Source organism: Podarcis raffonei, chromosome 1, assembly GCF_027172205.1.
Source record: "Podarcis raffonei isolate rPodRaf1 chromosome 1, rPodRaf1.pri, whole genome shotgun sequence".
NCBI lineage: Eukaryota > Metazoa > Chordata > Lepidosauria > Squamata > Lacertidae > Podarcis > Podarcis raffonei.
In genome coordinates, this window is record NC_070602.1 from 2,224,251 (window position 1) to 2,239,344 (window position 15,094).

Here is a 15,094-nt window from a genome sequence, read left to right on the forward strand (position 1 = left end):
CATGCATGAGTGAAGGGAAAAGCCATTGGCCACGCTAAGTCAGGCCTGCGCCGCTCAAGCAAAAACATTATTTTCCCCGCATGACGGAAGAAGAAGAGTTTGGATTTGATATCCCGCTTTATCACTACCCGATGGAGTCTCAAAGCGGCTAACATTCCCCTTTCCCTTCCTCCCCCACAACAAACACTCTGTGAGGTGAGTGGGGCTGAGAGACTTCAGAGAAGTGTGACTGGCCCAAGGTCACCCAGCAGCTGCATGTGGAGGAGCGGAGACATGAACCCGGTTCACCAGATTAGGAGTCCACTGCTCTTAACCACTACACCACGCTGGCTCTCTGGAAGACGAGGTGGCAGCGGCTATTTACCTTTCCATGGCTCGCACTGTGTAGCTAACGAGAAGCTTCCCCAGGAGAGTACAGAACTGCTTAGGAGTGCAGCCACCCAGGAGCTCACCGCTTCCTCCGGCAGGAGCACCGCCGCCATAGACACCAGCGGGCATTGCTCCCGAGGCGCCTCTGTGCCCCTGTCACTGCAGCTGCCCTTCCTGAGGTCAGTCGCCAGCAGCTGCAAGGTGGAAATCTGAACTGTGGCTCCTTTTCCCTCTTCCCCACCCCAGAAGAAAAGATTGCTGCGCACGATGGACAGAGAAGGGGCTTGTCTCAAGCAGCCGCCCGCCTCACTTTTGACCCCCAAGCCTGGCTGAGTTGCAAAATCCATCGCGTGCACATGCTATGCGGGCTGCCTGGATTCCTGGACCGTCCGCGGGCCGGATCTAGGAGGCAATTGGGCCTGATCCAGCCCGCAAACCTTAGTTTGCTGCCCCATGGTGTAGGGGGGTTGCAGGGGAGGTTACAAAGTTGTTATAGGCGCAAAATTTCAACACTTGGTGCTGCCTCAACAACTTCTGGTGCTGCATCCCATTATTATTAGAAATATGAATTTAGAGAACTGTTATACAGGTGATATAATGAAATTCAGTTAGAGGGGTTTCAAGGAAGTCAGTTATCAATGTAAAGAGATTTAGGTATTTGAAGTAATAATTTTCCTTTGTGTTTAGTTTAGTTTAATGTAGTCCAATTTGTTTTTCTTTGTTTTGTCTTTTATTTTGTCTTTTTTGTGATAAATGTGGAAAATTAATTTTTAAAAATTGATTTTAAAAAGGGGTTTCTCCATGCAAACCAAGAAGTGACCACTCCAGACAACAGAATGGCTCTTCTTTTCCTGCCTCTGCATCTGTGATCTCCTGGGTGGCATGGCACCATTAGGCAGCTGAATGCACGTCCATTTTGGAAAATGCATCTTTTTGTGTGAAGTTGGATTAATTGGGTAAAAGCAGATGGTCATTCATCTAAAAATACATATTTAATTGCTTGATAGTCCTAATGAATTTATTTTTATAGGGGTACTTGACTGCTTTCCAATCTTTGAAGCAGTGAAGGATTATTTTAAAAGTGTTTTCAAAAGACATATTAAAAGTTAAAGTGAAGCAGACAGTGGTGGTGGCTGCTAATAGTTGGAGTGCTGGACTAGGACCTGAGAGACCAGGGGTCAAATCCCCATTCAGCCATGAAACCCACAAGTTGGCCTTGGGCCACTCACCGTCTCTCATCTTAATGGACCTCACAGGGTTGTTTCCCCCCAGTAGTGATGTATGGAAGTGAGAGCTGGATCATAAAGAAAGCTGATCACCGAAGAATGGATGCTTTTGAATTCTGGTGCTGGAGGAGACTCTTGAGAGTCCCATGGACTGCAAGAAGATCAAACCTCTCCATTCTGAAGGAAATCAGCCCTGAGTGCTCACTGGAAGGACAGATCCTGAAGCTGAGGCTCCAAGACTTTGGCCACCTCATGAAAAGAAAAGACTCCCTGGAAAAGACCCTGATGTTGGGAAAGATGGAGGGCACAAGGAGAAGGGGACGACAGAGGACGAGATGGTGGGACAGTGTTCTCGAAGCTACAAACATGAGTCTGACCAAACTGCGGGAGGCCATGGAAGACAGGAGTGCCTGGCGTGCTCTGGTCCAGGGGGTCACGAAGAGGCGGACACGACTAAACAACTAAACAACAACAACAGGAGAACAATGTGCAGGACCTCAAGCTCTTTAGAGAAAAATGTGGCATATAAATGTTAATAATAATAATAATAATCAGGGGGAAAGGAATATGTACTGTTGGGAGGGTCCCTGTTGCTATAGAAGCAGTATATAATTTTATTTCTAACTTTTAGAAGACATCTGATGGCAGCCCTGTTTAGGGAAGCTTTTGTTTGAATGTTTGAAGTTTTATTCTGTTTTTAGTGTTCTGTTGGGAGCCGCCCAGAGCGGCTTGGGAAACCCAGCCAGGTGGGCAGGGTATAAATAATAAAATTATTATTATTATTATTATTATTATTATTATTATTATTATTATGAAGTTTAAAAACAAAAACAAAAGCATGTGCACCCCCCACTCCTGGCTGGCGTGCAAGTCCTGCAATTGCAGTCACTTTGTAGGAATATTTGGCCGAGATTTGCCCTTTCCTCCCGGAGGTCTTGTTATCATTCTTGCTGTGTTCAATTTTTGCTTCATTTTTTTTTATGCCGGGGCCTGTGGAGGGAGAGAACTGTCAAAGGCAGGCTAGGTGTGGAGGTGCAGGAGCTGCCAATCAAGTTGTCAATCGGAATGGAGGGAGACTGGCTTGCCCTTTGGATGAAAGGGTCAGCGGTGTGCTCTGCATGAAGATCGCTTGATGCCTCGCTCCCTCCCTGCCCTGGGAAAGAATCGTGAGCAGCAAGGAGTTGTCCTGTCCTGGGGTGAAGGCTTGTAAACATCCTGCGTCCTCATCTTGCAAGCTGTTGGGATGCAAATGCATTCGCTCCTTGCAAGCCTGATGTTGGAAGCAGGCATTTCACGGGGGCCTTTGTCCAAGTCGGAAAGGAACAAACCTGGACCTTCTCCCTGTCATCGTAGTTACAGGTGGAGTGATGGGAGATAAGGATGCCTGCAAAATCCCCCCTATCCACACTTCTCCCCATATCAGTTGTTATAGGAATTCTAAGGTCTTATATATGAAAAATAAATGTTCCTAAATGTACAAGGCAAACACATGCATAAGCCACATGTCTGAAATAGTGGGAGAACAATCCTGGAGCCATTTTGACTCTCCCAAATTGACCTCAAATATTTCTCTGCAAGGAGGAAGGAAATGGGAAAAGCTTTCTAATTGTCTTTGGACTGTAGGGGCTTACCCCTCCCTGCAAAGACAGTCTGGCAAGTATCTGTTAAGCTGTTGTTGTTGTTGTTTAGTCGTGTCCGACTCTTCATGACTCCATGGACCAGAGCACGCCAGGCACTTCTGTCTTCCACTGCCTCCTGCAGTTTGGTCAAAATCTGTTAAGCTGAGCACACTATCAATATGTGTAAGAGATTCAGGAACTAAGTATTTACCATCTCCAAGGGAGGGCCAGGCTACCCAGAAAAGGCAATCAGATAAGGCATGATCAGGTATTCTGGCAGGCAGGAGAGAAACAACACACTCAAATTTCTGCTGGGGAACACCTCTTTCTGTGATGCATGTATGGTATTTGTGGAGTGGTCTTGGGCTACAGGATGGGCAACTTCAAAAGTCTATATAAGATCTTGCACACCAATGTTCTGGGTTCCTCCTCCCTCCTGCGTGTGGTGAGTGAGGACCCTGTTGCAACATTTTAATAAAGATCAGGCTTACTAGCTGCTTTACTTCTCAATATTCTCTGGTTGGCCTCTGTTATCTTCTCCTACGATAGAGAACCTACTTAAGGACTCTATATGAGCTCTTAGATAAAGCAAAAAGGAGGAGTTTTTTTCTTATAACACAGAGAAAAGTTTTCCTCTCTCTCTCCTAAGACTAGAACTTGAAGCTGAACATTGGAAGATTCAGGATGCATAAAAGGAAGTCCTTCTTCACACAGTACAGAGTTGGACTATGGAACTTGTTGTAAACAAAATCTGCCCCTTTTCCCTTATGGGGTATCCAAGAGCCCATATAGAGTCCTTACGTAGGTTCCCTATTGGTAGGAGAAAATAACAGACGCCAACCAGAAAATATTGAGAAGCAAAGCAGCTAGTAAGCCTGATCTTTATTGATCTGTTGCAACAGGGTCCTCACTCACCACACGCAGGAGGGAAGAGGAACCCAGAACAATGGCGCGCAAGGCCTTATATAGACTTTTTAAATTCCCTGCCCTGGAGCTCAAGGCCACCCCCAAAACATCATACATACATCACAGAAGGGGTGTAACCTAAGACCACCCCCCAGATACCTACATCACAGAAAATGTGGTCTAAAACAGAAATCTGAACGTTGTTTTTCCTGTTTGCCAGGTCATCTGATTGCCTTTCCTGATTGTCTTTCCTGATAGTCTGTCACCCATTAAATTGCTGATTACTCAATTCCTGAGACAATGGGAAGGCTCCCTGACCCCCCTCCCTCCTTGCAGGGAGAACATTTGGTCAGTTTGGGAATCAAAATGGTTTCAGGCCGGTCTTCCTGTGCTGATCTATGTATGTGCTTGGTTGGTGTACTTGGGTGGGCGGCGCTGTGCGTTAAACCACAGAGCCTAGGACTTGCCGATCAGAAGGTCGGCGGTTCGAATCCCTGCGACGGGGTGAGCTCCCGTTGCTCGGTCCCTGCTCCTGCCAACCTAGCAGTTCGAAAGCACATCAAAGTGCAAGTAGATAAATAGGTACCGCTCTGGCAGGAAGGTAAACAGCGTTTCCGTGTGCTGCTCTGGTTCACCAGAAGCGGCTTAGTCATGCTGGCCACACAACCCGGAAGCTGTACGCCGGCTCCCTCGGCCAATAAAGCGAGATGAGGGGCGCAACCCCAGAGTCGGCCACGACTGGACCTAATGGTCAGCGGTACCTTTACCTTTAAGACCTCAAAATTCTTATCACAAACTCCCTCCCACAGGAGGCAGCGATGGCCACCAAACTAGATGGCTTGAACAGGGGACTGGACAACTACATGGAGGAGAGAGAGGGCCAGTGATGGCTGCTAACTATGGTAGCTCTGCTCTGTCTCCACCACCGAAGGCAGCCATGTTTCTGAATACTAGTTGCTGGAAACCACAGGAGAGGAGTGTTGCTCTTGTCCTCAGATCCTGTTGGCAGGTTTTTGACTGGCGTCTGGTTCGTCACCATGAGAAATAGATGCTGGACTAGATGGGCCCCCTCTGGTCTGATCCAGCAGAGCTATTCCTATGTTTTCAGCAAAGTTTTTATTTATTCATTTTGTGCATCTTCATCTTCATCCATGCACACACTCTGTGTGGTACATTTCAGTCCCCCGTTCTTTGCACCTCTGTATTTTTGAAAAAGACGATCTGGTTTCTGATGCACACGCCATGCCAAACAAGGAATCTCAGAGGGTGTAATGTTATGCGTGATCACACGCTTCATCCATCTGCCCTGACACTCGCCAGGAGCCTCAGCTATTATTCAGCATCCGAGCGCATCAGCAAACCAGGCCAGGAAAGGGACGCAAATTAATCGAAGGGGCTGAACTTTTGCTGCAAACTGCCCATGCACTAATTCTGGGATAAATTTGAGAAACGATCTATGTTCCGACTGGCAGGAAGCTGGAACATAAGTCACAGGTCAGTAATGGACAAAACGCAGGCGAGGTGGTCATAATTCCTGGGAAAATAAAACCATAGAATTGTATGACATTCTATAAATAGGAATTCAGTAAATAGAAATTTACCTGCTTGTGACTGGTGGGATAGATCAGCCAGTCAAGCATGAGACTCTCAAAATCAGGGTGGTGGGTTTGAGCCCCACGTTGGGCAAAGGAGTCCTGCATTGCAGGGGGTTGGACTAGATGACCCTCGTGGTCCCTTCCAACTCTACAATTCAATTCTATGGATTCTTGGATTAGGAAGCACCAGATCAGTATACAGAAGATTTCAGGAAGGGCTTCCTTATTCATTATGTACGAACTACCCTCTGCAAGACATCCTGGGAGCCAATGCAGATCTCTCAGGACCGGTGTTATGTGGTCTCGGCGGCCACTCCCAGTCACCAGTCTAGCTGTCGCATTCTGGATTAGTTGTAGTTTCTGGGTCACCTTCAAAGGCAGCCCCACATAGAGCACATTGCAGTAGTCCAAGCGGGAGATAACCAGAGCATGCACCACTCTGGCGAGACAATCCATGGGCAGGGAGGGTCTCATCCTGCGTACCAGATGGAGCTGGTAGACAGCTGCCCTGGACACGGATTTGACCTGTGCCTCCATGGACAGCTGCGAGTCCAAAATGACTCCCAGGGTGCTCACCTGGTCCTTCAGTGCACCTGTCCCACCACCAGGATCCGGGATCTATGCCATGGAGGCATGTTCTGTTTGCATTGAGGAGCCTTCAGTCTGGCAAGCCACCACCTGCAGCCTAAAGCGGTACAGTCCCAGCCCAGGATGGCTCTCTCCACAAGAACTCAGCCCTGATGACCTCACTAGTAACCATTGGCCCATGCCACGCGCTTTCTGACCTTGGGCGTTTGCCAGGATCAGCCACATAAGAAGATTAAGAAAACACACTCACCATGCATCTGTTAAGACTCCTTTTGTTCAAAAGCTAGTCAACTTCTTTTCTGAGCGGAGAACAGAACCATGACTAGAATTCCTTCTTTTAAAAGATAAGACGACCATTTCCCCCCCCATAAGCTGATTTTGCTTTACACAATGTAGATAATTCATCCACCACTAGGTCAAATTTCCTTTCCAGGGAAAGTATAAAACGTTCCCCATCAGCACCCTCGGGTAGAGAGAGAGAAGAGATACCGGCAAATGCTTTGCGCATGCTGAGATCTTATATATCTGCCTTATACTGAATGTCTTTCCTGTGACTTTCCTCATGCTGTGTGTGACTTAAAGCTGCAGAAGATCATAGCATCAGAACTGTAGAGTTGCAAATAATCCAAAGAGTAATCTAGTGCAGCCCTGTGCAATGCAGGCCAAAAGGGTGGAATACATTTTCTTCCAGGATAGCTAGTTCCCCATATCTGAGATTCCTGCATTGTAGGGGGTTGGACTAGATGACCCTCGTGGTACCTTTTAGCTCGACAATTCTATGATTCTATGTTTCCATGAACTGTGATATGAAAATGCACTCAAAGTTATGCACAAATGGTGTATATACCCATTATTGTTTGGTGAAATGACTAAAAGTGTATCAGCTATGTGTTGACGAAATAATAAGGCCATTGGCTCACTTATCCACATGTGGTGGGAATGCCCCAAAGTCTTTCTGTTTGGGGAAAATGGACTTTCATGAAGCAGGCCTTATCACAAAACAAGACATCCCTTTGGTTCCTAAAATAGCACTTCTATCATATTATTCAGAAACTGCTGAACAACTTTCCCACAAGGATCTCATTATTCACCAAATGGCTACAGCACAGTATACTATTGCAAGGGATTGGGATTCCCTAAATGCAGACCTCTTTGAGATCTGGACCTCACAACTCTGAGATGCAATATTACTAGACAAACCTACAGACCATGTCCGAGAGAGTGGCATAAACGAGAAAACCACTACTTTTCAATCCACCTGGCACAGTTTTATTACATATGCAACATTGGCAGAACATGCTTTTTGGTGCTCACCAACACATGACAACTTATGGAACAAGACCTTTGTCTAGAACCAGTTAAATGCAATAAAATAAACATTTAGTGCTTTTGTTGGGCGTGGGATTGTTGAATATTGGTTGTTGCTTCTCGTATAAATAAGTGGAAACAATAAAATATTTGGACAAAATAAATGGTTGCGTTCAAATGCTAGCAAACTCTGCCGGCCACCTGCCTGGCCTCCTGCCTGGTCAACCCCTCTCTTCCCTCCAGGCTGCCAGCCATGCCACTTTGACGCTCAACCGCAATAGAGAAAATAACAGCTCTGGGGCTTCCAGAAGCAGGTACTTACAGTACACGTCGACCCTGATCGATTTGATCGCTGGCGAGCCCAAGCCATTCTCCGCCTTGCAATAGTAGCGCCCCCCTTGATGTCGCTGGATGTTGGCGATCCTCAACGTCTCGTTGAAGACGCTGGAGTCTTGAAACCGGTCAGAGGCACTTCCTGCTGTTTTGGTCCACCTGATCTGAGCAAGCATCAAAACAGATTGTTACTTGAGAATGCCCATTTGTGTTGTGGAGCGAGGGCTGCTTTCTGAAGACACAGAAAAAGAGACACTCTGGTGTTTCGTGAACCATCGAAACTGGTCAAGGTTCAAGGGGATACCATTAGTATATAAAACCCTTAACAACTTGGGGCCAGTGTACCTTGAGAACACCTTGTTCTGTATAAGGCAACCCTGTTTAGGGAAGCTTTTAATATTTGATGCATTACTGTATTTTAATATTTTGTTGGAAGCCACCCAGAGTGGCTGGGGAAGCCCAGCCAGATGGGCAGGGTATAGATAATTAATAATAATAATAATAATAATAATAATAATAATAATAATAATTAGTCTACTTGACTGCTTTGATCTGAGGAACTGGCACTGTCACAAGTGTCACAAAACATACATTTACATTATAAGAAATCGATCTCTTAGTGTGGCAGGACCTAGACTTCGGAACTCCCTGCCTATTGATATCGGGGTGGCAACTTCACTGTACTGTTTTCGGCACCTCCTGGAAATGTTTTTGCTTCGACAAACCTACCTAGACATGTAGACTTGTTGCTATATGTTTAAATCTGTTTCTAGCATACTGCTGTATAGCCTGTGGATATGGGAGAAGGAGGACCTTTTGAGCGCGTTGATGTTGTCACCAGGACTGGACAATGTCTCAATATATCGTCCAATCCCATGATAATGGTTTCATAATATTCAACATGGCGATACATCATGATGTGTTCACATGCTGTGTAAAAAAGTGTGATGCGGGGGAAACTGTGAAGCCATAAATCACTTCTCTCGTGATTCCTGCCGCCCCTAGTGCCCTGGAATATTAAATAACAGTTGTAAAAATATGTGAAAGGTAAGGAAACACATATCAGTTTTAGACCCCTAAGTAGTAGCAGTTGCCAGGACATTACCCCGTTAGGTCCATCCTTATTTCAGACATTGTGATATACAGTGGTGCCTCGCAAGACGAACGCCTCGCTAAACGAAAAACTCGCAAGACGAAAGAGTTTTCCGTTTTGGAGGTGCTTCGCAAAACGAATTTCCCTATGGGCTTGCTTCGCAAGAAGAAAGCCCATAGGGAAATCTCCGCCGGCCTTCAGAAGAGGTCCTGGACCTCTTCTGAAGGCCGGCGGGGGGCAAAAGTCTTTGCTCCCCCCCCGCCTGCCTTCCCGGGATAGCGGAGAAGTGCAGCGCGTTTCTCCACTATCCCGATGGCTTTTGAAGGCAGGTGGGGGGGAGCAAAGACTTTGGCCCACTGCCGGCCTTCAGAAGAGGTCCTGGACCTCTTCTGAAGGCCGGCGGGGGGCAAAAGTCTTTGCTCCCCCCGCCTGCCTTCCCGGGACAGCGGAGACTTCTCCGCTGTCCCGGGCGATCTGAAAATGCTGGCGGGCGGCAGCGAACGCTGCGCTGCCGCCCGCCAGCATTTTAAAAGCCCCCGGACAGCGGAGACTTCTCCGCTGTCCCAGGGCGATCTGAAAATGCTGGCGGGCGGCAGCGAAGGCTGCGCTGCCGCCCGCCAGCATTTTAAAAGCCCCCGGACAGCGGAGACTTCTCCGCTGTCCCGGGGCGATCTGAACATGCTGGCGGGCGGCAGCGAAGGCTGCGCTGCCGCCCGCCAGCATTTTAAAAGCCCCCGGACAGCAGAGACTTCTCCGCTGTCCCGGGTCGATCTGAAAATGCTGGCCGGCGGCAGCGAACGCTGCGCTGCCGCCCGCCAGCATTTTCAGATCGCCCCGGTACAGCGGAGAAGTCTTTGCCCCCCCCCAGCCTTCAGAAGAGGTCGGGGGACAGACTGTCCCCGGACCTGGTCTGAAGGCGGTTTCCCTAGGAACGCATTGATTGATTTTCAATGCACTCCTATGGGAAACCGTGCTTCGCAAGACGAAAAACTCGCAAGAAGAAAAAACTTGCGGAACGAATTAATTTCGTCTTGCGAGGCACCACTGTATTGTGATGTTTAGCCGGTAATATATCACAATGTTGAAAACCAGGCATCGCCCAGCCCTGGTTGTTACTCCTCCAGGTTCTATATAGGTGTAAACAAACCATACATATTGTGAAGACCCCACAATCTCACTGTGACTTATTCCCAAAGGAAACACAAACTCTGGCTGAGCACCTCGAACTCCTGGGATCTTGCACTGCTCAAAGATTGGGGTGGCATGCAACCATATGAAGAACCTGCTGGCAGACCCTCCAAGTGTCCCTATTTTCCAGGGACGGTCCCGGATTTACAGAAGCCATCCTGGTTTCTGATTTGACCCCAGAATGTCCTGCTTTTCCTTAGGACGTCCCTATTTTCGTTGAAAATATTATGTTTCATACATAATATTTTTTTCTCTTGTTTTCCTCTAAAAACTAGGTGCGTCTTATGGTCAGGTGCGTCTTATGGAGCGAAAAATACGGTATATCCTCAGGAAATCAAGATGGTAAACAAGTCACAATGCAAATATCAATGTACCTATATAATTCAATTGTCAAACCCCATCATAAAAAGCAATAAAGTAAGAAGCACAGCAATAACGATATTCAAACTAGTATTCGTTGCTAGCCATAGATGTTCAAACATTTCTGCTAAACCTCTCATCTGCATCTAATTGTCTGTTTTCTAGAGATGTTGAAGAACACTGTCTGCAAATCACCACATATTTAAGCACACACAATAATCTTAGGGAACAGGTTTCGGAAACTGTAAAAAAACCAAAAACCCACCCATTTATTTTTCAACAGAGATGAAAGCCATTTTCACAGCATCCAAGTAGAATCTGTACACTTCAGCCAATATCCTGCCTATTTTTAATATCTCAGCTAGACAAGGGAAGGAAAAGAACAGAAGGAGATGGCAGGCAGGGGCAGGCATGAGGTTTCTTATTTATTTCATGAAATTATATGCTGATGAATTGCGGAGGGGAAACTTCAAAGCAGTTTACCAAAAAGACAAAATAAAATAAAATTGTCACTAAAAAATTTAGAGCCATAATTCAAAACTTACAAATAATAAAAATATGATCGAATAGACTAAAAGAAATTAAAACACATAGAAACTTTCTAAGCATCTGGATTAGCTTGTACGCCAAAAAGAATAAAGTGAAGGCGCCTGCCTGATATCATGATGCAGGGAGTTCCAAAGTTCCAGTGCTGCCACACTAAAGATTGTTGTAGTTTAGTCGTTTAGTCGTGTCCGACTCTTTGTGACCCCCTGGACCAGAGCACGCCAGGCCCTCCTATCTTCCACTGCCTCCCGCAGTTTGGTCAAACTCATGCTGGTAGCTTCGAGAACACTATCCAACCATCTCGTCCTCTGTCGTCCCCTTCTCCTTGTGCCCTCCATCTTTCCCAATCAGGGTCTTTTCCAGGGAGTCTTCTCTTCTCATGAGGTGGCCAAAGTACTGGAGCCTCAGCTTCAGGATCTGTCCTTCCAGTGAGCACTCAGGGCTGATTCCCTTCAGAATGGAGAGGTTGGATCTTCTTGCAGTCCATGGGACTCTCAAGAGTCTCCTCCAGCACCAGAATTCAAAAGCAACCATTCTTCGGCGATCAGCCTTCTTTATGGTCCAGCTCTTGCTTCCATACATCACTACTGGGAAAACCATGGCTTTAACTACATGGACCTTTGTTGGCAAGGTGATGTCTTTGCTTTTTAGGATGCTGTCTAGGTTTGTCATCGCTTTTCTCCCAAGAAGCAGGCGTCTTTTAATTTCGTGACTGCTGTCACCATTACGTTCTTACAAATGCAATGAAGGTATTACGTGGCAGCTGTAAAAGTGCCAATTCCGCTGACTGAAGCAGCTGAGAGGGCACATATCGGGTAAGGAGATCTTGCAGGTAAACTGGTCCCAAGTTCTTAAGGGTTTGGTATATTAACAGTAACGCCTTGAACTCTGCCCAGTAGCAAATCAGCAACCATAGTAGATCTCTGAGCACGGGTGTTACAAGGCCTGCCAGCAATTGTTTATTTTTATTTACTGTGTTTTAAAAAGATTCTTTATTACAAAACCATTTACACAGAACGTAAACAAAACAAAAAACAACATAGACACTGACTAACAACACCTCATTTGACATTACATACCCTTTTACTTCCGATTCACCTCATTGTGCTTTTTATACCCTATACAAGTCTATAGGCACTTCATTTTTATGATTCTTTTCAGCTAATTATCAGGGAAAATGTTACTTTATGATTTCCTTGAACTTCAAGATTCAATCCAAATCTGACAGGAGATTTGTGTTATTACAGTACTTTTTAAGATATTAAGAAGATGTTTGAAGATGGCTGTCTTGTCACCTACTCATAAAAGTAGGCAGTCTGCCCTTTCACAAATCCCAAACATCTTGAAAAACCAACAAGCCCAAGAAGATCATGTCTACGTGCAACGATAGCTCCGCCATCTTGGAAACGGGCAGCACGCTCTTGACTTAGAAAGCGGTGCATTTTGCTGCAGGGTTTGTGGTCTATGTATGCTCCAAAATGCCCTTCCAAATGCAATGGGAGGCACTGCCAATGTCTTTTCAGAGCTGTCAGATCTCTCAGAGTGGCAGCTGCCCCCATCCGTGCCACACTCGACAATACAAGCACCATCTGTCAGTCCGTCTAAAACCGAACAGATGTGTTCTGTCAAGAAAACTCGACGTACACGCGAGACAGCCAACCTTAGCACAGATATATCCCCCCCCCCATCTCAGACTGTCAGCATTTTTCTATTATTAAACTCCTGGCAATGAGGAGCTTTAAATCATTTGTACAAGGAATGTGCCACTGGATAAATGCATGATCGGAGGTCAAATTGATTGTTTTCTCCCTTCCCCTTCCTGCTTTCACATTAGAAAATGCATCCTTCATTGCATTATTTCACAGGAGCCAGAATTTGGAATCATCATTGCGCCTTTTGAGATTAGCAAGCAAAGAAGGATGGAGCGAATCATATGGCATTTGATTTATATTTTTTTTAAAAAATAAAATATAATGTCCAAATGGAAGAAATGGGAAATGCATTCCAACTGGATGTTGGAGCTAACTTAAAATGTATATAAAAAGAAGAGAGGAAGAGAACCAGTCATGATGGGCAATGGTGTAACGGGGGAACGGGTGCAAAATTCTGAGGGGGTGGAACCAGGCGCCCCCACGCAGGTGCCAGCTTCTGTGGGAATTCCCACCTGGCAGAGCAGCCTAGGTCCACAGTGAGTGGGTCAGATGGAGACAGACAAGGGGCAACACCAGCACAGAAGAGCCCAGTGCTCCTCTCTGTGGGCATCAGGGGGATTTGCCCCCCAAGGGCCGTGTTGGCCAGCCAGGCTCCCCATTGTATAGGTAGGCAGGCAGTGCAGCGTGGCCTCGCTTGGCTGCAGTGGGGAGGAGCACAGGCAACATCCATGGCTTGCCTGCCCCGGGCACTGGCAACCCACGATACGCCACTGACAATGGGAAGATCAGGAGTTGCCTTGAATCAAACTACTGTTGCATTGAGCCCAGTGTTGTCCACTCTATTATGACCTGTTTTGGCTCTCCAGAGTTTTGCAGAGACACCCCTTCCTTTTCCCGGAAATGCCATGGACTGAACCTGTGACCTCTGCATGAAAAGTAGCCCCTCTACCACTGAGCCTTTGGATGGTCCCATGTCCTGGTCCACATGCCACACGAGCCACTGAAGAGCTCCAGATGATTGCTGAGGTCCCACCAGAAAAAGCTCCTCTTGTGCAACACACATGGTCTCCTTTGCAGAACACAGAAGTTTGAACTCCACGACGAATCCCTGCAGCTACTTCTGATTCATTCCTACAGTTTGCCAGGCAGTATTCCCCATTAAATGCGAAGATGTAGCTTCTGCCGTGAGCCTTGCAAAGGAGGAGAATGATGAAATATCACCGTCTCCTCTTGAACTTTTGCAAATTGCCACGTCTGCGCTCCACTTCCGCGGCCTGAAACAGCAGGCTGCTTAGCTTGCGAGGCACCAAAGACTCCCATTTAGCATATTTTGCTTGGAAAAGAGAGGATTGTTTGCTAATGCTGATAGGCTGACACCCGCAGCCCGCTTCGTAACAGAGAAGAACATCTAGGAAGGGAGGAGGCCCAGGCGCACCTTGCCCGTGTGGCAAATTACAGGTTTTACTGTAGACCCATTTGTAAATACTTGCAGGAGGTGGATTTAAATTTTTATTGTGCGGCAGGAAGGAACTTACTGGCCACCCACAGAGTCTGGAAAAATGTATAGGATGCAGCTCTTCATTTGAAAGAAGGCAGCAGAGTGATGAATATGCAAGGCCAGGATGGAAACCTGCCTTCGTTGTACCTTATTTCATATGCTAATAGCTGTGAGATGCAGAGAAAAGCAGCCTTGGTCATCTACAGCTTAGAACAAAAAATGGGAATATCAAATAGTTTGCAAGATAATCACCCGAGAGCAAGTCCCACAGTTGATAATAATGATAGTTTAAAGTAAAAGCCGGCATGATAGAAGTTTGCATGGACAAAGGGGGAGAGGGAAAGGTTTTTCTCCCTCTTCCATAACACTAGAATTTGTGGACATGCAATGAAGCTGAAGGTTGGAAGACGCAGGACTTCAAGCAGTGGGAGAACTACCGTATTTTTCGGTCCATAAGACACACTTTTTTCCTCCTAAAAAGTAAGGGGAAATGTCTGTGCGTCTTATGGAGCCGAATTGCCCAGGGGCAAAAAGCAGATCATGCTCTCTTTTTTGAAAGAGGGAAGTGGGTGTTGAAACAAAGCCGCTGATTGGCAAGCGGTCGGGAGCGAGATAAGGGATGCTAGCAATAAAGGAGGCTGCCTGGGAGTGGGAGGTAAAGGCATCGAACTTGCAAGGAGAGGAGACAGGAAGACTAAAGCAATGAGGAGAGAAATTAGAAGAAAAGGAGGAGCAAAAAACTGCTCCAGCTAAGGAAAATACACTAAGGCAAACAAGAGGGAAGGGAGTGTTGAAAGGAAACAGCTGATCAGT

General features: G+C 46.5%; 1 protein-coding gene across 2 annotated transcripts in view; it reads right to left on the reverse strand.

The window, feature by feature from the left end:
- The window catches only part of MDGA2 (MAM domain containing glycosylphosphatidylinositol anchor 2), a 396,877-nt gene that overhangs the window by 190,937 nt on the left and 190,846 nt on the right, over positions 1 to 15,094 (reverse strand). For both annotated transcript variants that reach the window (XM_053382658.1, XM_053382753.1), the window contains exon 3: positions 7,934 to 8,108. In XM_053382658.1, the coding sequence (XP_053238633.1) occupies positions 7,934 to 8,108 (175 nt within the window). The remainder of the gene's footprint in view (positions 1 to 7,933; positions 8,109 to 15,094) is intronic.